Source organism: Piliocolobus tephrosceles, chromosome 3 (assembly GCF_002776525.5).
Source record: "Piliocolobus tephrosceles isolate RC106 chromosome 3, ASM277652v3, whole genome shotgun sequence".
Lineage (NCBI taxonomy): Eukaryota > Metazoa > Chordata > Mammalia > Primates > Cercopithecidae > Piliocolobus > Piliocolobus tephrosceles.
Genome location: NC_045436.1, coordinates 17,408,244 through 17,431,390, shown reverse-complemented (window position 1 = coordinate 17,431,390; position 23,147 = coordinate 17,408,244). Strand labels below are relative to the sequence as shown.

At 34.2% G+C, this 23,147-nt stretch overlaps 1 protein-coding gene across 1 annotated transcript in view; it reads left to right on the top strand.

Annotated features, from left to right (window-relative positions):
• The window catches only part of GALNTL6 (polypeptide N-acetylgalactosaminyltransferase like 6), a 1,222,618-nt gene that overhangs the window by 474,030 nt on the left and 725,441 nt on the right, over window positions 1-23,147 (top strand). The window contains exon 3 of the mRNA XM_023226155.2: window positions 13,977-14,115. Coding sequence (XP_023081923.1) covers window positions 13,977-14,115 — 139 coding nt within the window. The remainder of the gene's footprint in view (window positions 1-13,976; window positions 14,116-23,147) is intronic.

Genomic DNA, 23,147 nt, shown 5'->3' with positions numbered 1-23,147 from the left:
GATATTCATACTGATACAATCCACAATTTCTGTAAAACTGATCTTCAATTATAATTATAGAAAGATTCAGACAAGGCGAATTCCGTGAGTGGAGCATGAAACTGGAACTAAGCCTGATCAGATTACATACCAGGAAGTGTACTGACATCATGGTTGTTTATTTCCTTTCTAAGTCATACAGCTGATTATCTATAGTTATTAGATACCCAAAGGAATGAAGAAAATTTTGTAAGATATAACTGAAAGTAGAAAATGTTGGTAAAAAGGCAGAAAAGCTATTTGATTAATGTAAAATATAGATATTTCTAATATTGGTGAATTTGGATTTATTAATAGTTATCCTTTAAGAAATTACTCTAATTGGAGGCATTTCTACATCCCAGGAGCACCTCTTCATTCAAAAACTTTACCAGAATAATAGTTCGCGTATTTCAGTTGTCTGTGCTCTCTGTATGCCACATTTGTTGGAACAATTGAAAGTTTGTGAGACATAGATTACTGGTAATTTTTCATTCCATTTCTATCGAAATGGGGGAGAATGATGTTTATACTTCAGTGGGCAGGTTGATAGTCTTTTCTGGTTCCATAAAAATGTAAATCCAATTATATTGAAAACAAAAATTGCATATCACTTATACTCCTTGTTATAAAACTTTCACGAGTTGTCTTCTTTTCTTTCTTTGATATTCTAAGTCATCCTACTCTCCACTCCACCCCACATCCAGACACATTGGCCTTGATGAAGAATATGTTTATGTTTTTGTCCTTGGATGACAATAGCAAGTGACTTATTTTCTATCCTTCATTTTTCCTCATGCCTCCACCCTTTTTTTGGGATACCTAGTGAATAAGTGACATCTTTTCTATCCTCTCATTTTTCTTCAGGCCCCCACCCATTTTTGTCATACATAGTGAATAAGAATTCACCTTTCTTTTGGCATCATGTACAATTACATAATAAATGGCATATGTTCTTACAAGGCATTTGTGGTCACTCCTGATAAAAATAAGACAATTGTTATAGAAACTTTTAAATCTGTTTATATATGCATTAATGACTCAATACAATGAAAAACCTCAAGTTTGAGAGAAGGCTATCATTATTATTAACTTTATGTGTATTTCTTTTAAAGCAAACACCAATACTTATGTCATAAAAGATCTAACTAGAACTAATGGGAATGAGCTAGTTAAACCACAGGAAACACTAGCACTGACCTCTGTTCTGCAGTCACTGGGCTGAACTGGTCATGTTGCCTCTGCGGGGAAGACGTCCACATGGCTACTTATTCCCACTCCCACTTGCACAGGATATAAAATATTAGCAATACATCTGTATAAATTAAAAACATATTATAAATATATTACTATAGAAAACATTCTGCATAAATTAAACTGAAATAGATTAAACACAAGAATGCACATAGTGATCACAGTGTAATACATCTTCGTAAACTTACTTTCAACATTTGTGATATCTAAAAGCCATAACCATTCCAGGGTCTCTGTTAATACTTAACTATGGTCATTTTTTTTTTTTTTCCTGAACTCATTTAGGATCACAGCCTCTATATTTTCCTTATCATATAGTAAAATGCAATTTCATTCGTCTTCTTATAATGCTACAAATAAGAGATTATAAGATTATTTTATTAGTGTTTTACTTCTTTATTGAAAGAAGTTGATCAAAAGGCATATATCTCCAAATTTTGCCTTTTCTCTTGTAGTTTTCTTTTCTAATCTTTTTTATTTTGATGCTTTTAATCTATTTTGCCCCCTTACCAATGGCTTATTTTCTTTAAATTCTTTTTACTTTCTTTGATAGTTTTTAGTATCAACTTCTCATGCTTCAAATGACATGTAAAATACTTCATTCATTATTGTATTGCCCATTTTCTTAGATGTAGTTAAAAATGTTCAATCCATGACATTCTGACAGTTTGCAATTTTTACTCGAAGGAAGATGCTAACAGACCAAGTGAGACACATTTGACAGTAGTATCCCATTTCGTTTGAGTTCATAAAACAAGGGTGGGGGCAGGGGTATCACTTTGTGAGGAATGCAATGCATGGGAACTAAATCAAGCACTTCTTGGAAATAAATGAGGATAGGAGGGGGAGAGAGAAAACACAGAAATTCTACAGTACATAAATTACAGATATTTTTAATAGACTAAAAGAAAACACTTTATCATTAGTCCTTAATGACTGTAAAAACTTTGTAATTTTATCTGTATAAGCAGAACCCATATTTGCTAATGATGAAGGAAATTAAGGTTCAGCATGATTAAAATGTTAACGTTTAATATTTAACAGGATTTCTCCTACATTGTCTCAGATAAGAAATATTTTTCATGATAATTTGGAGAATAACTACAAAAATAAAAGCTTTTCAGAAGCCGACATGGAAAGCTGAAAAAAGATAGAATACTAAAATTTCTATACAACATGTATATTTTAAACATGACCAATTATTGATTTCATTCATAGAAAATTCTTAACATCCATGTGTATACATAGATTTATGGTATATTTTTAAAATGTATAAATTCAACATGAATATAAACATTTTAACTCTTATTCTAAATAAATATTAAATAGTGCTTTTGTTTAATATAAAAATGCGAGCTATCTCCAGGTACTAGGCACATTAGCAAACTATATCTACAAATGAAGAGCTGGGCATGGTGGCTCATGTCTGTAATCCCAGCACTTTGAGAGGCCAAGGCAGGCAGATCACCTGAGGTCAGGAGTTCAAGACCAGCCTGGCCAACATGGTGAAACTCTGTTTCTACTAAAAATACAAACAAAATTAGCTGGGCATGGTAGCGGGCACATGGAATCACAGCTACTGGGGGTGGGGGCTGAGGCAGGAGAATCACTTGAATTCAGGAGGTGGAGGTTGTGATGAGCCAAGATCACACCAGTGTACTCAAGCCTGGGCAACAGAGTGAGATTCTCAGAAAAATGAAAGAAGTGCCACAATCAGAAAATTGAGAGTGAGTATATCAACAATGACTAGTTATTATCCCCTCATGGTTGCACTGTTTTGTTTTGTTTTTGTAACTAGCTAGTTGTGATTTACTCTATAACCAAATATGTGTAATTTTAATTTTCTTCAGCTATATTCTTATTCTTTAATACTGCCTTGGATTTGTAGGTACTGTGCATTTTTCAAACACATTTTTAATTCATCTCCTCAATCTCACAATACACAGCACTGCCCACCCCCACCCCCCCCGCCCCACAGGTCTACCCACCACCATTGCCACCACTACCAATGGCAACAGTAACAAAAACAAACAGAAATATATGGACCATCATTAGTAACAATCTTGGCAGATTAACTAGTAAGTTAATTTTTATACTTTAAAATTTTATAGGAAGTTTTGTACACACTTATGTTATCTAAAATAATATGTTTTATTTTTTCTTAACTATATACATATATATAGCTTTTATTTTTTTCTTGCCTTATATCACTTGACGGTATCAATAGATAGTATCGATAGGGTTCAGTTGTATAGAAGTATTGATGCTTGACATTATTATGTTTCTAACCTCAGGGGAAAGTGTTCACTATTTCATCAATGATGTATGGCATTTGCTGTATTTTCATTGTGGATAACCTTTGTGAAATTCATGAAAGTCCCCTTCTATTTGTAGGTGTCTGAAAATTTTCATTATGAATGTTTATCAACTTTTACTCCAATGAATATTTTGCCTATACTGAGATAACATTAATACCTATATTTTATTTTGTTAGTATGGTGAACTATGTATTGATTGATTTTGAATGTTAAGCCAACGTTGTATTTCTGGAATAAATCTCTATTGGTCATGGTATATTATTTTTTAAAATATTGGTGGATTAAATTTGCTACTATTTCATCACACACTGGGGCCTATCATGGGGAGGGGGAAGGGGGGAGGGATTGCATTGGGGAGTTATACCTGATATAAATGATGAATTGATGGGTGCTGACGAGTTGATGGGTGCAGCACACCAACATGGCACATGTATACATATGTAACAAACCTGCACGTTATGCACATGTACCCTAGAACTTAAAGTATAATAAAAAAATAAAATAAAATAAATTTGCTACTATTTTGTTAAGGATTTCTCCACTTGTCCTCATGAGAGACATAAATCTGTAGCGTTCCTTTCTCACAATGCTCTTACCTGGCTTTGATATCAGATCCACGCTGGCAAGAAAATAAAAATAAGTTCCTCTGTTTTCTAAAAAATTTGTGTAATATTACTATTTCTTACTTTAATGTCAGAAAAATTCATCAGAGTATTCACCTAGGCCTGGAGTTTTCAACTTTTAAAAATAGATATAGGAGGCCAGGCACGGTGGCTCACACCTGTAATCCCAGCACTTTGGGAGGCCAAGTCGGGCGGATCATGAGCAGGAGATCAAGACCATCCTGGTTCATACGGTGAAACCCTGTCTCTACTAAAAATACAAAAAATTATCCGGGCAAGGTGATGGTCCCCTGTAGTCCCAGCTACTCTAGAGGCTGAGGCAGGAGAATGGCGTGAACCTGGGAGGCGGAGCTTGCAGTGAGCCGAGATGGCGCCACTCCGTTTCAAAAAAATAAAAAAATAGATATAGGACTATTTTGATATTAAATTTCTTCTTGTTAATCTTGGTAACTTTTTTTTAAAAGAAGGAATCTATTCATTTAAGTGTGGCTATTTGTTTACTATATGTCTTATTTGTTATAAAATCCTCGATTCATCCTTTTTCTGCTTTTTTGTTACACAAACAGGATTTTTATTACTTCATTTCTCTTTATTGTTAGGTTTTATATTAAACATTCTTGTGCTACTTTAAACTATTTTTAAATTTATTTTTATTTTTATTTTCATTTTTGAGACGGAGTCTCACTCTGTCACTGGGGCGAGAGTGCAGTGGTGCGATTTTGGCTCACTACAACCTCTGCTGCCCAGGTTCAAGCGATTCTCCTGCCTTAGCCTCCCGAGTAACTGGGATTACAGGTGCCTGCCACTGTACCCGGCTAATTTTTGTAGTTTTAGTGGAGACAGGGTTTCACCATCTTGGCCAGTCTGGTCTTGAACTCGTGACCTTGTGATCCACCCGTCTCGGCCTCCCAACGTGCTGGGATTACAGGCGTGAGCCACCAAGCCTGGCGTTACCCTAGAGATTTCAGTATGGGTTATTAACTTATTACACTTCACTCTAATTAAGATGTACCACTTCCAGAATAAGGCAACCCCACCAATTTACTACCTTTCTGGTTATGTCTCTTACTACTCCACCTTATAAAAAACCACACTCTTGCCATAACAAACCCTAGTTGGTATTCCTAATCTCCCTATATGCACTCACCTCTCAGTACCACGTTGTGACGCTTGTTTTCTGCCTGCCTTTAAAACAGTAAATTGTATTGTTTATATTTAAGGCTCACAACATAATGTTATGGGACACACATAGATTGTAAAATGATTACTATAGTGAAGCAGATTAACATATGTATTATCTCAATTACTTTTGTTTGTGTGACAACAGCAGATAAAATCTACTTATTTATCCAAACTCCCTAATACAATACCATTTTATTAAGTTAATCCTTATGTACATTAGAGCTCTAAACTTACTTATCTTACATATGTGCTGTTTTATATCTTTTGACTTACATCTCCCTGTTTCCCACCCGCCCTCACTCCCCTGCCCCTGCCCAAGAATGAAACAGTAGTTACTGTCTGTTTATCGGTCCCATCTCATTGTGATAAATCCTTTGTCTGCATCATAGTACAAAGTGCATTAATTCTTTTCTCCATTCCTTTCACAGGGGAACAAATCACTATACTAATGATTTCTCACCCAAAGACAGAAAGACACAGTCCCAGCTCTCAATGCTCTTATAGATTATTAAAATATATTTTAAATCACAGTATTCTGGGTTTTTCTCTCTCAAACTTGATATCAAAGTTAATAACTGTGGTGTTCCTCATTTCATCCCCAGACCTTGTCACAGAATAGGTGCTTAATATGTGCTTTTGAATAAATAAATGAATATCTTTCTTCATTTCCCCCGAGTAATAAGCCCAAATTCTTAGCACCTCATTTTCGTATGGTACTCACAAAATATGTGTGGTGTACCTGTTATGTGGCAGTCACTCTTCTAGCTGCTGGAGACATTACGATGAAGATCAAAAAGTTCCGGCTTCTGCGGAGCATACATCCCCGTGGGAACATTAGTCAGTTAATAGGTGAAAACATAAATGTAGAATAGTAAGTAATATATGGGAGGAAAAAAAGCAAATTTGGGAACTAGGTCCTGATGTCCTGGGGATGCTGGTTTAATTGTGTTAATTATGAAAAATGTCTCAAAAAAATCATATATGAGGAGAGGTCTGACTATAAAAATTCTTGAGTGTTTCAACTGCTTATGCTCAAGATTCCTCAGAAAAAGTGTAAAAACACTGATTTAAGTTTTTCTTGTATTCTACTTAGTTGTAAGAAGTAGTTAAAATACTTTGAAGTGTCACCAGCAGGGTTTGTTTTTCTCTCCTTCTGACATAAACCTACTTTATCTCTCAGTATTCCATCTTATGAGATCTCTATTTAGATCAATTTTATTATGTTCCAAACAGGATTTTCAACAGCCCTGTCTGTACAAATTCATTCACCCCCATTTCTTCTTATGTAAAGTCTCCCTAGCCCCATACTTAACACAAAAACTATTTTAATTCTCTACTCTTCTTCCAATTTGAGCTGAAATCTCACTTTTCCTAGTTGGAGTTTCCAGTTTATACAAAGTTCATTAGTTTGCCACAATTTTGAAACTCTTCTAGGGCTTATTGTTTACTTCATTCAATTCCACAAGTATGTTACCACTTCACAATTGCTGGTTTATAAGTTTTCCCTATATCTTTTCAATCATAGAATATTTCTAGCTGTTTCAGGCCTGGGGTTATACTATCCATATTTTCAATTTCCCTACCCAGTGGTGCATATAGTAGATGATCAATAAACACATCAAAAATTGATAGGCATGCCAATGTACAAGACTGCCATACTAATAAAATGTCACTTAGCTGGGGAAAAAATGCCAGGTACACAATGAGAAAATTAACATAAATTTCATGTTAAGTATCTACTATCTGCCTTGAGTATACATAGTATCAAAGATATATTTGTAAGACAGCAATTTTTCTGCTTAATACTTATACATTTAAATGTGATATTTAATTTGTATATTTTGATTATTTAAAACATCTCACATACCTTTCATACTATTTTGAACATTGCAGATGGTATACTAAGTCTCATATTTAAAGAAAGATGCTGAATTGATTTTATATTTGATAATAGTAAATTATATTATAAATTTTAGTGTTGAAATAGGTGTAGCAGTAGAGAAATAACCACTGTTAAAACATCTGAATATTATCATAAATATTCAAGCATACAATTTTTTTTTTGTTTAGAGTCTTCTACTTTATTTTGTTTTGTTGTTTGCAAAAGCAATGTAAAACTGTATGAGATAATATAGACCATGATGCTCTACCTATTAGAACTTAGGATGAGTTGATAGAATTTTCAGTAAAAACTCCTGGCTTTATGTATAAAAACGTACCATTTTAAATCCTCTTCTCACAACTGCAAAGAAGGAATGTCTAGTACGCCATAATTGGTGACTCACGAGTTTTGTTTTATACCTTTAGAGAATCATTCATTCATTTAAAAAGCTTTATCTCATGAGATTCATCACTCTGAACACCAAATTGATGTACAAATAAAAAAATTTCCCTTTAATTGACAAATGTTCTAATGAATGGGTAGCTTTAAATTTTTATTTTATAGTCTTAGAAGTGACTGAATCTAAAGGCTCAGCTCTAAAAATAACTGTACAAAAATGTTTTAAAAGAAGCTTCGGGTGGATGTATACATTTTACTTAGGGCATATGAATTTAAAAATAAAAATATGTTGACCAGGAGCGGTGACTCATGCCTGTAATCTCAGCACTTTGGGAGGCCTACCTGGTAAAATCACCTGAGACCAGAAGTTCGAGACCAGCCTGGGTAATGTGGCGAAACCCTGTCTCTACTAAAAATACAAAAATTAGCTGGGCATGGTGGCAGGTGCCTGTAATCACAACTACTCGGGAGGCTGAGGCAGGAGAATCGCTTGAACTTGGAAGGTGGAGCTTGCGATGAGCCGAGATCACAACGCTGCACTACAGCCTGGGTGACAGAGTGAAACTCCGTCTCCAATAAATAAATAAATAAGTTGAAGAAAGGAAAGGCTACTTTACAGTACAATTTTCTTTTTTTATTATTTGCATAGTTTTGGGAAAAACATTTACATGGATACATTTTTTAGTGGTGACTTCTGAGATTTGGGTGTACCCATCACCTGAGCAGTATACACTGTCCCCAATGAATGCCTTTACCCTTCCCCCTGAGTGCCCAGAGTCCATAATATTATTCTTATGCCTTTGTTTCCTCATATCATAGCTCCCACTTATAAGTGAGAACATATGGTGTTTGATTTTCCACTCCTGAGTTACTTCACTTAAAATGATGGTCTCCAACTCCATCCAGGTTGCTGCAAATGCCATTATTTCATTCCTTTTTTTTTTTTTTTTTTTTTTTTTGGCTAAGTAGTATTCCATGGTATGTATATGCCACATTTTCTTTATACACTCATTGTTTAATGGGCATTTAGGCTGGTTCCATATTTTTGCAATTGTGAATTGTGCTGTTATAAACATGCATATGTAAGTGTCTTTTTCTTATAATGACTTCTTTCCCTCTGAGTAGATACCCAGTAGTGGGCTTGTGAATCAAATGGTAGCTCTACTTTTAGTTCTTTAGAAAATTTCCATGCTGTTTTCCATAGTGGTTGTACTAGTTTACATTCCCACTAGCAGTGTAAAAGTGTTCATCTTAATCACATCCACACCAACATCCACTGGCCATTTTCACAGGAGTAAGATCGTATCACATTATGGTTTTAATTTGGATTTCCTTCATAATTGGTGATGCTGAGCACTTTTTCATATGTTTGTTGGCCATTTGTATATCTTCTTTGGAGAATTGCCTATTCATGTCCTTAGCCCACTTTTTGATGGAATTTTTTTTTTTTTCTTGCTGATTTGAGTTCCTTGTAGATTCTGAATGTTAGTCCTTTGTCAGATGCATAGTTTATGAAGATGCTTTCCCACTCTGTTGGTTGTCTGTTTACTCTGCTGATTATATCTTTTCCTGCACAGAAACTTTTGAGTTTAATTAGGTCCCATCTATTTATCTTTGTTTTTCTTGCATTTGCTTTGGGGTTCTTGATCATGAAGTCTTTGCCTAAGCCAATGTCTAGAAGTCTTTTTCTGATTTTATCTTCTAGAATTTTTATGATTTTAGTTCTAAGATTTAAGTTTTTGATCCATCTTGAATTGATTTTTGTATAAATTGAGAGATGAGGATCCAGTTTTGTTCTTCTGTATGTAGCTTTCCAATTATTCCAGCACGAATTGTTGAATAGGATGTCCTTTCTCTACTTTGTGTTTTTGTTCACTTTGTCAAAAATCAGTTGGCTATAAGTATTTGCTTTTATTTCTGGGCTCTCTATTCTGTTCCAGTGGTGTACTTGCCTGTTTTTATACCAATATCATGCTGTTTTGATAACTATAGCCTTGTAGTATAATTTGAAGTCTGGTAATGTGATGCCTCCAGATTTGTTCTTTTTTCTTATTCTTGCTCTGGTTATGTGGGATCTTTTTTGGTTGGTTCCATATGAATTTTAGGATTACTTTTTCTAGTTCTGTGAAGAATTATGATGGCATTTTGATTGGAATTGCATTAAATGTATAGATTGCTTTTGGTAGTATAGACATTTCACAATATTGATTCTACCCATCCATGAACATGGGATGTGTTTTCATTTGTTTGTGTCATCAGTCACTTCTTTCAGTGGTGTTTTGTAGTTTTCCTTGTAGAAATATTTCACCTTCTTGGTTAGGTATATTCCCAAGTTGGTTTTTTTTTTTTTTTTTTTTTTTTTTAATCGGCTCTTGTAACATTGGTTAAGTTGTTGATTTCATTCTCAGCTTAGTCACTGTTGGTACATAGCAGTGTTACTGATTTGTATTCGTTGATTTTGTATACTGAAACTTTACTGAATTCATTTATCAGTAAAAGAATTTTTACTGATAAAATTAATTGGATTTAATAAAATAAAATATTTGCAACGTATGTAATTAGCAAAAATATAAAATAGTATGTAAAAAACAAATTGTTTTTAAAAATGCTTGAACAAACATTTCACAGTGAAAGAAATACAAATGATAAAAATATAAGAAATTATTAATTCATAGTAATCAAGAAATGTCAAAATATGAAAAATACATATTTTACTGATGAAGTTGGAAATGTACAATGTGTCTCAGGATGTGTCAAAACCATTATATGTACTTTAGAGATATGTCAGTAATTCCATTTCTAGGAATTTATGCTTCCCTTTCAAAAATGCATAACTGTGAAAAGTAAAGATGTTCATTGTAATGGGAAAATCAGTAAATGAATTTTTACCGATAAATGAATTCAGTAAACTAGTAACCTAGGAGCTTCTTGGATGAGTCTTTAGGGTTTTCATGGTACATGATTATATCTTTGGTCAACCATGACAGTTTGACTTCCTCTTTACCAATTTGGATGCCCCTTATTTCTTTCTCTTGTCTGATTGCCCTGGCTAGGACTTCCAGTACTATGTTGAAGAGAAGTGGTGAAAGTGGGCATCCTTGTTTTGTTCCAGTTCTCAGGAGAATGCTTTGAACTCTGCACCCCCCCCACCAACACCCCATTCAATATAATGTTGCCTGTGGGTTTGTCATAAATGGCTTTTATTACCTTGAGCTGTGTCCCCTCTATGCCAGTTTTACTGAGGGTTTTCATCATAAAGGGACACTGGATTTTGTCAGATGCTTTTTCTGCATCTATTGAGATAATCATATGATTTTTGTTTTTAATTCTGTGTATGTGGTGTATCACATTTACTGACTTGCACCTGGCATAAAATTTTCTTTTTAAATAGGATTTATGGAATTACATAGATCTAGCTAAAACCACAGACTATATAAGTCCGAGAGACCTTACAGCGAATTTTGTCATTAATGGAAGAAAGATTAATGTCTTTTAAACATTTCCCCACCTTATATGGCTAATTTGTAACTATGGAAGTGCTAGTGAACATTAGTCTCTCTTTTATTTATTTACATGTAACTTAGGTAGCACAATGTTTATTCCAAGATGTAACTGTGTCAGGTTAAAAAATTTATATGAAGTAATTTAACACAATAGTTTGTACGTTATGGATGCTCAATAACTAGCTGTTATAGACATGAAATTTCTCACTGATTTATTTTCCATTTAGGTTGAAGAGTAATGTGACATTTTCTCCTAAGAAATCAAACAGGGAAACAAAGAAGATGAAGTTTTGTTTTTTGTTTTTGTTTTTGGTTTTTTGAGGCCAAATGCCATTTAAACATACTGTTTCTTTTCCTTTGATTGGAGAGGTTTTCAGTATGCTTTGTGAGAATATAATTTCTTATCAATCCCCAGCCATGTGATCTTGGCAGTCAGCACTATTGAATTTAAGGGCAGTAGCAGTAAGAAACTAAGAAAAGAAAGATGCCTTTTTTCTGAGGAATCACTGATATGGAAACCAAATTTCCTAACAAAATCTTGAATTCTAGTAATACAAAATGAATAACAGGTTTGTAAATCAAGGTTACTAAAGTGAAAAATATAAAAATCTCTAAAGATTTTTAAAAAGTATTTTTTAAACTTCCATATCCTATTAATAAATAAAAACCTTGTTTTAAAGGGTACTAGAAATATTCTTTCTTAAATGATGAGTTACAAATACATATTATTGGACACTCAAACACATACACATACAAATACATATTAATTACTCAGCTTAAATCTGTAATACTTAACAATTTTATTAAAGTCAATACCAGACTAAATGCCTGTTAAAAATTATTTATTGTTAACTATATAATTAGATAAGAAATTGTGAATTATGAAGAAAGAGGAGGCAAAATATTATTCTTTGAAATAAACATTGTGTATCTGTAAAACACTAATTTTTAAAAATTATTTTAAAAATAGTTCAGTATGGTATCTGAATAAGAAGCATAAAAATATATAATTTTAGTGTGTGCCATTTAGAAAAATGTAATGAAAGAAAGGATACTACACATAATACAATGAAGATAAAGCACATCTACAAAAATTTACCAAAAATTGCATAGGACTAAAAGAATGAAAATTGTATAAAATGCCACTGAGGTCCCAAGGGCAGAACACTTGAAAAATAGCTGATACATATAAAAATTTCAATTATATAAGAATGAACCAGAAAATCTAATGTAATCTAAAAAACAAAATCCAGAAAGGCCATTTTATTAAACAGTCCACACAGAAAAGTAAACATGTTATTAACTGGAAAAAGAATATGGTAAGAAATGGCTTTGCATACATTAAAAGAGGTTACTACTATGATGATTCCAGTGCAAGCATTGGCATAACAGTGAAATGCCATGGTAATTTTTAAATATGCACGAGCAAGTGTACAAAATTTTGTATGTAGTGTTTTAAAGCAGGGAAGAAAAAAGCAAATTACTCAATAATTTTTTTCTTTTTTTTAATGACAGAGACTCATTCTGTCACGCATGCTGGAGTGCAGTGGCCCAGTCTTGGCTTGCTGCAACCTCTGCCTTCTGGGTTCAAGCGATTTTCATTCCTCAGCCTCCCCAGTAGCTGGGATTACAGGTGTGTGCCACCACGCCTGGCTAATTCTTTTATTTTTAGTAGAGACAGCATTTCGTCAGGTTGGCCAGGTTGGTCTCAAACTCCTGGCCTCAGGTGATCAGTGTGCCTTGGCCTCCCCAAGTGCTGGAATTACAGACTTGAGCCACTGTGACCAACCTCAATAAATGGTATTTCTATCACTGCCTGAACTTTTGTTTTTTTAAAAAAAAAAATTATATTTATCTCACTTCTCATACCAAAACATATTCTGGATGTTTCAAAAATTTTAATAGATAAAATAAAACTCTGAGTTTTTAAATGGATACTAAAAATGATATTGGACTAGGGAAGACCTTCTTTGTAAATATGTAAAATATAAAATGAGAAATTATAAAAGAAAAAATAAAATCTGGATTAAAAAATTAATTAGATTTAATAAAATAAAATATTTGCAGCATATATAATTAACAAAAATATAAAATAGTATGTAAAAAAACAAAAATTGTTTTTAAAAATGCTTGAACAGTCATTTCACAGTGAAAGAAATACCAACAATAAAAATATAAGAAATTATTAATTCGTACTAATCAAGAAATGTCAAATTAAAATACGAGGAATATATAGTGGAAATTTACAATGTGTCTCAGGATGTGTCAAAACTCTTATAAGTACTTTAAAGATATCTCAGTAATTCCATTTCTAGGAATTTATGCTTCCCTTTCAAAAACGCATAACTGTGAAAAGTAAAGATTTTCATTGTAATGGGAAAATTAGAAATAAGAGTGTGTTTTCAGTGGAATGGTATAAATTGAAATAATATCAAATAACATCAAGTATTGAAAGTAAATGAAAAGTATACAATTATTCTGGAAAAAGTCAAATTACAAATCAGTATATGTATTAGAGTCTGCATACAAGTATTAATAAACATACACTAAAAATTTTGACAGTGGTTCAGCAATGTGAGATTACACTTTCTACTTCTGTGTTGTTTGCTTTTTATATTGAGTATATTTCGTTTACTTAAAGGCAATTGAAATAAAATAATATAATAAAATCTTAGTACTAGCTCCTTCTGTAGAGCACAGCAATAGGTGATGATACACATTCCAGTCTTCATATCTGTTCTAGAAGATAAAATGGCTTTTAGAGAGATGATAGTCTCATTTTGTTTTCTCCTGCTAGGGAAAGGTGAACATGGGAAACCTTACCCCCTTACTGAAGAGGACCATGATGACTCAGCTTACAGGGAAAATGGTTTTAATATTTTCGTCAGCAACAACATTGCTCTAGAGAGATCTCTGCCAGATATTCGTCATGCTAAGTGAGTATCAGCACATCAGTGATCAGGGTGGGTTTTTTTGGTTTGTTTGTTTTATCTTTTGATTGTTTTTTTAAATGTGTATCACTGTGAGATATGTAACCAAATATTTTATCCCAATAATTTTGATAAAACTCATATTGCATCATCTTAAATATACTTGATCTAAATTGGAGTAACCATTAACATTTCAAAATAATTCTGAAAAATATTAAATACAAGTTTTTGTTGACTGTGTTAACGCATTAAAATGAAATATTTTAAGACAATGTCCATACTTTAAACTTTTGATCATGTAAATTACAAAGCAAATATTTTTTGCTGGTTATTAGAGCTACCAGAACTGTCTACATGTGCATGTCTTCTATGAACTTAATTCTCACCCCAGACAGATTTAGTTCCATTTTCATAAAGAATACCCTAAATGAATGTATCCATAATCCAAAAGTAATAAGTAATGAGGCCAGGCGTGGTGGCTCAGGCCTGTAATCCCAGCACTTTGGGAGGCCGAGACGGGCGGATCATGAGGTCAGGAGATCGAGACTATCCTGGCTAACCCGGTGAAACCCCGTCTCTACTAAAAAATACAAAAAAAAAAAAAAAAAAAACAACTAGCTGGGCGAGGTGGCGGGTGCCTGTAGTCCCAGCTACTGGGGAGGCTGAGGCAGGAGAATGGCATAAACCCGGGAGGCAGAGCTTGCAGTGAGCTGAGATCCGGCCACTGCACTACAGCCCAGGTGACCGAGCGAGACTCCGTCTCAAAAAAAAAAAAAAAAAAAAAAGTAATGATTGTTGGTTCCATTTCCTGTCACTTTATGAACTTGATCTAAAGTAGCTTGTCTATTGACAGGGAGTTCACTTTGTATTGAATTGTAACTGCATATTATAGTTTAAATTATAGTACTATATATACTTACCCAAAATCCATCTTTTCTCTACCCACCCCCATCTACCTCTAACATCACTTACTGTGCTTTTCATTTTACTGTGTTATCATTTACCTGATAGCGTAAACAACACCAAAGGATACCGAGAACATGGAAAGTGATAAAAATCTGGAATGTACTATTGGCACCTGTATCTGATAAATCTATCTAACTGTACTAATACAGCTATCCTTCCACCCACAACAACCCAACAAGTTTCCTTTGGAAACCCTGGTGTGAGAGAGAGAAAAGGAAAAAAAAACAGGGCAACTAATTAAAATAAGAATTAGAAATCTAAATTAAACCAGTAATTTAAAGCAAATAAAACTCCTTAACTTTGTGCAAAGATAATTGACCCTTTAGAAAAATATCAGTACATTATGGTTTGAAAAACTATTTTCTAGTTGCCATTTTGTATCTTTAGAAATTTATTTAAAATTATGAAGTAATTACTGTTTTTCTCCTCATGTTTTATATGAAGTTGCATTTCCCAATATAGTTAAACAGAGGACTAATGTGAAGAACAAATCATTTTTTTCCTAAATTGAGTGCTTTATATATTAACGCAGGCTTTTTAACCAGCCAAATTATCCCCAGGTTACCTGAAATTATCTACAGTAATTCTCACTGACCAAGAACATGTCTAGTTACGAGAAATTTTAATACCTAATTGCATATAATCAAAGATGCATTAAATTGCATTGTTGGCATAATAAATATGCTAAGAGAATAATTTCTATCTATCCAGTTCCTCCCTGCCCCCACACTTTGGGGGTGCCCAGGCTGGAGTGCAGTGGCATGATCTCGGGTCACTGCAAGCTTCGCCTCCCAGGTTCACGCCATTCTCCTGCCTCAGCCTCCCGAGTAGCTGGGACTACAGGCGCCCGCCACCATGCCTGGCTAATTTTTTGTATTTTTAGTAGAGATGGGGTTTCACCATGTTAGCCAGGATGGTCTCGATCTCCTGGCCTTGTGATCTGCCCGCCTCAGCCTCTCAAAGTGCTGGGATTACAGGCGTGAGCCATCGTGCCTGGCCCTCACCCCCACACTTCTAATCTCAATCTCTTAATGTGTATTCAAGTGGAAATAATGACAAGTTTAGAAACAGTGCAGAAAATCACTGAAGTCAAAAGAAGGCAGTTATTCCCATTCTTCTCAAAGATTATTTTTAGTGTGATCACCATCTTTTAAGAAAAGATCTTCTCATGTAATAATGGGGAAAAAAATGGAAAGATGTAAAATAAATTCTGAAATTTTTATTAGGGTTACTGAATTTGCAGTATGAGGAAAGCATTATAATAAATGTTACAGAAGAAAAATATGGCCAAAATATAATCTGTGATAATATTCCAACTTAGTTACTAAGGCTGGATATTTAATAGGACAAGTGGTCAAGTAGTAAGAAAAAAAAGAAAAAATATGAAAACAAACAAACAACAACAACAACAAAAACCTTGAGAGGGTTTGAAATGGATAAAAATAAAATGTTAAGCCTGATACTACCAAGAATAAGGTTGACTTTGGTGAGGTCAGTATTTGACTCTTAGCAATACTGGAAGAGGAGTCTGATGTCACCTCTGATTTTGCCAGTGCTCCACCTGCAGGAAACGGAGAGCCAAAGAATGTCTTACAGGTTCCCATTGTTTAAAGTATTATGCTTTTTGTTTCATCTGTGCTTCACCAAAGGCAGGTACATTTAACCACAAGAGTATGCAGCTCTGTGTAAGTGCTCTTTGAAATTATAAGATAAACTTGTGACATATTTCAGTATTATCTATTTAACTAGGCTGAAAGTGATGGACCATAGCATTTTTATATTAATACAATCTATAGAACAGAATGCAAACATTGTATGACTTTTAAAATAAAACATAACAGTTCTAAGAAACTTTTCCTTTTCAGTAAGCCAACCGAAACTACAGTCTCAGAGTGCTAGCAGGGAAGAGTTTATTTTTCTTTATTCTAGGATTTTGCAATGGAAGATATGGGGACTCCTATCTTGACATTTAACTGAACTCGAACTTATTCTAAAGCATACTAGCTGGACTTATGCCATGTGATAAACTATGTTGGTCACTCCCTGTATATTTAAATGCTCTGCACTCTTTCATATTCTCATATTTAGTTTAAAAAAATCATGGTTTTATATGTTTTGATATGTAGTGCACATTCTAGTTCACTATGCAGAATATTTAAGACAAGTTATTTCAGAAATCCTAATGCATAGATATTTTTAAAAGAAATTTCCTGATTCATTTCTTCTTCACTAGTATAAAAATAAACTGCTTTTTTGTCTTTATTATTTCCAAATCAGCACTAGATATCCTTAATTACGAGCCATAGATGAAAGACAGTATATTGGCATGTGTGCAATAACTTGATCAGTATTGGGGGAACCCCATCCCCGATATTTAACATGGATTCTTTTCTATTTCCCTAAGCATTGGCTGGTCTGAGAAATAAAGAGAAAGAGTACAAAAGAGATAAATTTTAAAGCTGGGTGTCTGGGGGAGACATTACATGTCTGCAGGTTCCGTGATGCTCCCTGAGTCGTAAAACCAGCAAGTTTTTATTAGTGATTTTCAAAAGGGGAGGAAGTGTATGAATAGGGTGTGGGTCACAGAGATCACATGCTTCACAAGGTAATGAAGTGTCACAAAGCAAATGGAGGCAGGGCAAGATCAAAGGACCACAGGACAGGGCGAAATTAAAATTGCTAATGAAGTTTCGGGCATGCATTGTCATTGATAACATCTTATCAGGAGACAGGGTTTGAGAGCAAACAACTTGTCTGACCAAAATTTATTAGGCAGGAATTTCCTTGCCCTAATAAGCCTGGGAGCGCTACAGGAGACCAGGGCTTATTTCATCCCTTCAGCTTCGACCATAAAAGACGGTTGACCCCACGGGGCCGTTCATAGACCTACCCTCAGGGGTGCATTCTCTTTCTCAGGGATGTTCCTTGCTGAGAAAAAGAATTCAGCGATAGTTCTGCTATTTGCTTTTGAAAGAAGAGAAATGTGACTCTGTTCCACCCGGCTCACTGGCAGTCAGAGTCCAAGGCCATCTCCCTTGTTCCCTGAACATTGCTGTTATCCTGTTCCTTTTTTCAAGGTGCCAGATTTCATATTGTTCAAGCACACATGCTCTACCAACAATTTTGCAGTTAATGCAATCATCACAGGGTCCTGAGGCAACATAGATCCTCCTCAGTTTACGAAGATGATGGGATTAAGAGATTAAAGTAAAGACAGGCATAGGAAATAGCAAGGGTATTGATTGTGGAAGTAATAAGGATGCATGAAATCTTCACAATTTATGTTCAGAGATTGCAGTAAAGAGAGGTGTAAGAAATCATAAAAGTATTAATTTGGGGAACTAATACATGTCCATGAAATCTTCACAATTTATGTTCTTCTGCCATGGCTTCAGCCGGTCCCTCCATTTGGGGTCCCTGACTTCCCGCAACTGATCAGTCTTACTTTTATCCAAAAAATAAATTTCAAGCTTTTTACTTTTGTTTTTATTTTTTTTAGTATTTCTTCCAAATGCTCTTAACATCTCTCTATCTTACAAATTGTTTCAGTTTCTTACACTATCTATGCTTTGGTAGGTACAATTTTTTAAACCTTTTTTTATATATACCTAGCCCTACACTTTTGGTTGATTTTTTATTTTTATTTTTATTTTTTTTGAGACAGAGTTTCACTCTTGTTGCCCAGGCTGGAATGTCACAGCACAATCTCAACTCACTGCAACCTCTGCCTCTGGGGTTCAAGCAATTCTCCTGCCTCAGCCTCTCAAGTAGCTGGGATTACAGGCATGCACCACCACGCCTGGCTAATTTTGTACATTTAGTAGAGACAGGGTTTCTCCATGTTGGTCAGGCTGGTCTCAAACTCCCAACCTCCATCTGCCTGCCTTGGCATCCCAAAGTGCTGGGGTTATAGGCATGAGCCACTGTGCCTGACCCTGGTTGATTTTTATACATATTTTTGATCACATACTTGATGTATTTTAAATATTCACTCCCTTCCTCTGTTAGTGCCAAGTCATGTCTGTATCCATAGTGCCTGTGATCAGCCTGAATCTCCCTTTAGAACATCTTATCTTTATATTTTATTTAATACACTGTTGATAAGAATTTTACAATGAGCACTTCTGTATGACAAATGTCAAGTCAATGGATATCTCGGTGGCCTGGTTTTATTTTGCCACACTTTAAGCTTTTCTCCACTTGTATATTGATTTTGCCACGTCTTTGTATTTAGTCATCTACCTGAGATGTCACATATATGCTTTGCATGCTATGGAGCACCTTATTTAACTTATAGTTCAGGATGGGAGACATAAGACATCTATTTGAAATATACATATAACATAGGGAAATAGAAAACTATGTAAGAATGGCCTATATAGAAAAGAAACTCTAATAAATTTGTGCATGAATATGTTGTTGCTAAGATAAAATTGAAGAATTTTTAAGCAAGTGTTATTTCCTGGATATGGAAAAATTCATCAAAAGTTATCACAAATACCCTATAAGCATGAGATAATTAATGTAATTAATGTGGGTAAGAAAAAGTCATATCTATGAAAAAAGCAATAATTGACATAAAGAGATAGAAGAACCATTCTAATAGGAGAGTTGAAGTAGGCTTCACAGCAATTTTGGGTAAATGCATCTTTGATATGAGTTTCATTTTTCTTTTGGCTGTTATAAAAGTTTATGTGTTTATATAGATAAATATTTATGCACATACATGTTACCCGAGATAGACTTCTAATGTGGCTGAGTAGCTGAGATATTTTAAAATTAATATAGTCTCACTTTGTACTGTGACTTTTTATCATTTTTTTATATCACTAGTATTGCCCAGGTAGAAATAGTTTTAGCTTCATGATTTGACAATAAATGGAGTATGAGGTATCACAGAGTGTTCTCTCAACACTCAGTACTCCACTGATTGTCAAAGCCATGAAGCTAAAACTATTTCTGTCTAAGAGAATCTTTACAACCTCTTGGATTGTATGATTGTTTTCAGTAGGGCTTCAGTTATACCAGACTAATGTAGCCCTGTTTCCTGTAGTTTCAGAACCATTTGAGAGACGGCCCTAGAAAGGATTTGCTATGAAAACATTCTCTTTATTATTGTTGAAATTCTATTGGTGAGCATGGTTTAGATATAGGCCAAGTATTATACTCAATAGTGAAGTCCAGAATGAGGCACATTCAGTCTTCAAGTCACAGACATTGCTGGATAACTTAAGCGAGATTGTCACACTTAAGTCGTGGATGGCAGAATAAGATGACTGATCTCTGAAGGCAAGCAGGTTCCAAAGCAGAAAAAAATGAAGATGGAGCTGGCCAACTGCAGTAACCTTTGTAACCCAAACCCACAAATCTCTTTCTCCTGGAAAGAAACTCTGAGAAGGTGGAGAAAGGCCAGGTGTGTTTGTCTAACGACTGTCCTGCCACATGGGAACATCTGTAGAGAAAAGGAGTCTCCTCCTGTGATAAATAGTATACACTTACCCGTACTTACATGAAGTACTTACAAAGTAAGCACTATAGGCTATTTCTCAACATATACAGAATTTTGAGCAAACTCTTGATTTTTCAGTGCCTTATATTCTAAATACTCTTGCCTTCCATGAAGTATATTGAATAATGATTCTAATATATTGACTTGCATGACTTGCATTGTGATGCTGAACAAGTCAAATGGCAATTTTGAATGTTTATGTGCTCATTTCCATAAGCAGGGATGCAAGTTTCTGCAGGTTCACCATGTACTAAGATTATTAAAATTGGGACGAGGTTTACCAAATCAACGATAGCATGATCTATTCAGTTGTTTCTTTGTCTTCTGATAATGATCTTTCTGATTCCCTTTTTTATTTTCCAGTCATATCATGGAGATGTAAAATATAAGGAGACCCAGTATATTCTAATTTCAAAATTTAAATTGTAAATACATAGATTTTATGAGTCAATTCTGAGTTTATTAGGAAGAATAAATATGTATTCAATTTCTTTCAAATAAGATTTAGTAAATATACTATGAATAGTTTTTATTTTATTTTTATGCACAATAGAAAAATGTAATCCATTTTGACTCTTGTCTTTGTAATTCTAGAACTTATTGGCAAACATATTTGAGTTTAACCATCCAAAAATAAGCAAGGATAATTTTTTATATTTCTCGATTTCAAAAACCACGTAAAAAGTGAATAGCACTGGTTGATTGCCTTTTCCATTTTTATTATGATATCCTTGTGAACTTGATTAAGTACCTTCATTCAACAAGTTTACAAGTGAATTCAGAAGCAAAATAAGCTAAAATGACTGTTCATGCACTCCAATTAGGTGTGAATGTTGCCACAGAGATAGAGATGGGAAATGTATCCTTTAAATCAAACTCTATTCCAGCCTAGGGTACATCTAAATATTACTTAAAAAATAAAACAATTAAATGATAAGCAGCAGATTGAAAGAAGGAATGGCTAGAATCAGGTGGAAGCCATCTTTCAGAACTGTTATTTAAGTGAGTACCCTTCAATATTTTTTGAAAACCAATTGCATGCACAGTAATACAGACATTAGTACATAAGTTCTAAGAGTCATTACAGAAAGCCATAACTAAATAACAACAACAAAAATTTAGATATACCTCTCATTCTTGACTAAAGCCTGAAAGAGACAAAAGATGTTTATCACTGTAACTAAGAGGTGTGTCCCTAGTGAAACAAAAATCTTCCTTTGAGAGATAACAGTTTAAGACTTGTTAGACATTAAGCTTTTTGGAGTGACTGACAGACCATGAGGCTGGATCTTTGAAAGGCTGAATGAGGCCGGGCGCCATGGCTCATGCCTATAATCCCAGCACTTTGGGAGGCTGAGGCAGGTGGATCACGAGGTCAGGGATTCGAGACCAGCCTGGCTAACATGGTGAAACCCCATCTCTACTAAAAATAGAAAAAATTAGCTGGGTGTGGTGGCGGGCGCCTGTAATTCCAGCTACTCTGGAGGCTGAGGCAGGAGAATCACTTGAACCCAGGAGGCGGAGGTTGCTGTGAGCCGAGATCGCACCATTGCACTCTGGCCTGGGCAACAAGAGTGAAACTCCATTCCCACCAAAACAACAACAACAACAACAACAACAACAACAACAACAAAAAGACTGAACGAGGACAAGGATAAGGGAACTGCAGTCTAAAAGGATAACAATGGGAAAATAGTGCACATGCAAAAAAAAAATCTGAAAATAAACTATAACTGCTTCGAAATCATGTGTGTTGAATATCAAAGAATATCCTTTGTAATCTTATGATAAGCATCAAATAAAACTAAAAGTGTAGGTTTGAGAAATAGATTCATAATTTTAACTCTTTAAAGAAAAAAATCTGAAAATTTGATGTAATCATATACGTTGGTCTGTAAGGTTTATCTAGCAACTGTATTTCTAAATTTTGCCCTTCCTCTTTTTACTCCTACCCACAGAAGTTTACTGAAATGAGAGACAGTGATTTAAGATTCTAGGTTATATACAATAAAGAATGAGTCTGTAAGAAAATTCTGCTGTTTTAAAGAGAATGCTGGAGCTTCCTTTCCAAATCAGCAAGCCATGTAATCTTAAACTATTGTCAAAGTAATCAATAGCGCTTAGATTGTGATGCCAAACAATGGCGTTAATAAATGTGATTTCGGCAAAAGGATAATCTGTAAATCTAATGCTCATTCAAATTAAAAAACTAAAGTAGATATATCACATATTCTCTTGAACTTAATCATTAAACAGAATTGGTTGAACCATCAATGTGCATGTTACCATAGTACAGAGGAAATCATTTAAATTTTTAATAAATTTATATCATTTATAAAGATTCTTGATTTGAATTTTTAAATGTGCACTTAAAAACTATTAATTTCATTCTCAAATATTCACAGATAATTGTACTTGATTTTACAAAAGAAAAACTTATCTATAAATTGTATCTTAAATCGTTATCTTAAAACATACTTTATCAAGATTAGAAATCCTGATAAGTATTTTTCAATAACAAATGTGCTCTTACCCAAAGCACATTTTTAGTTATCTGACAATT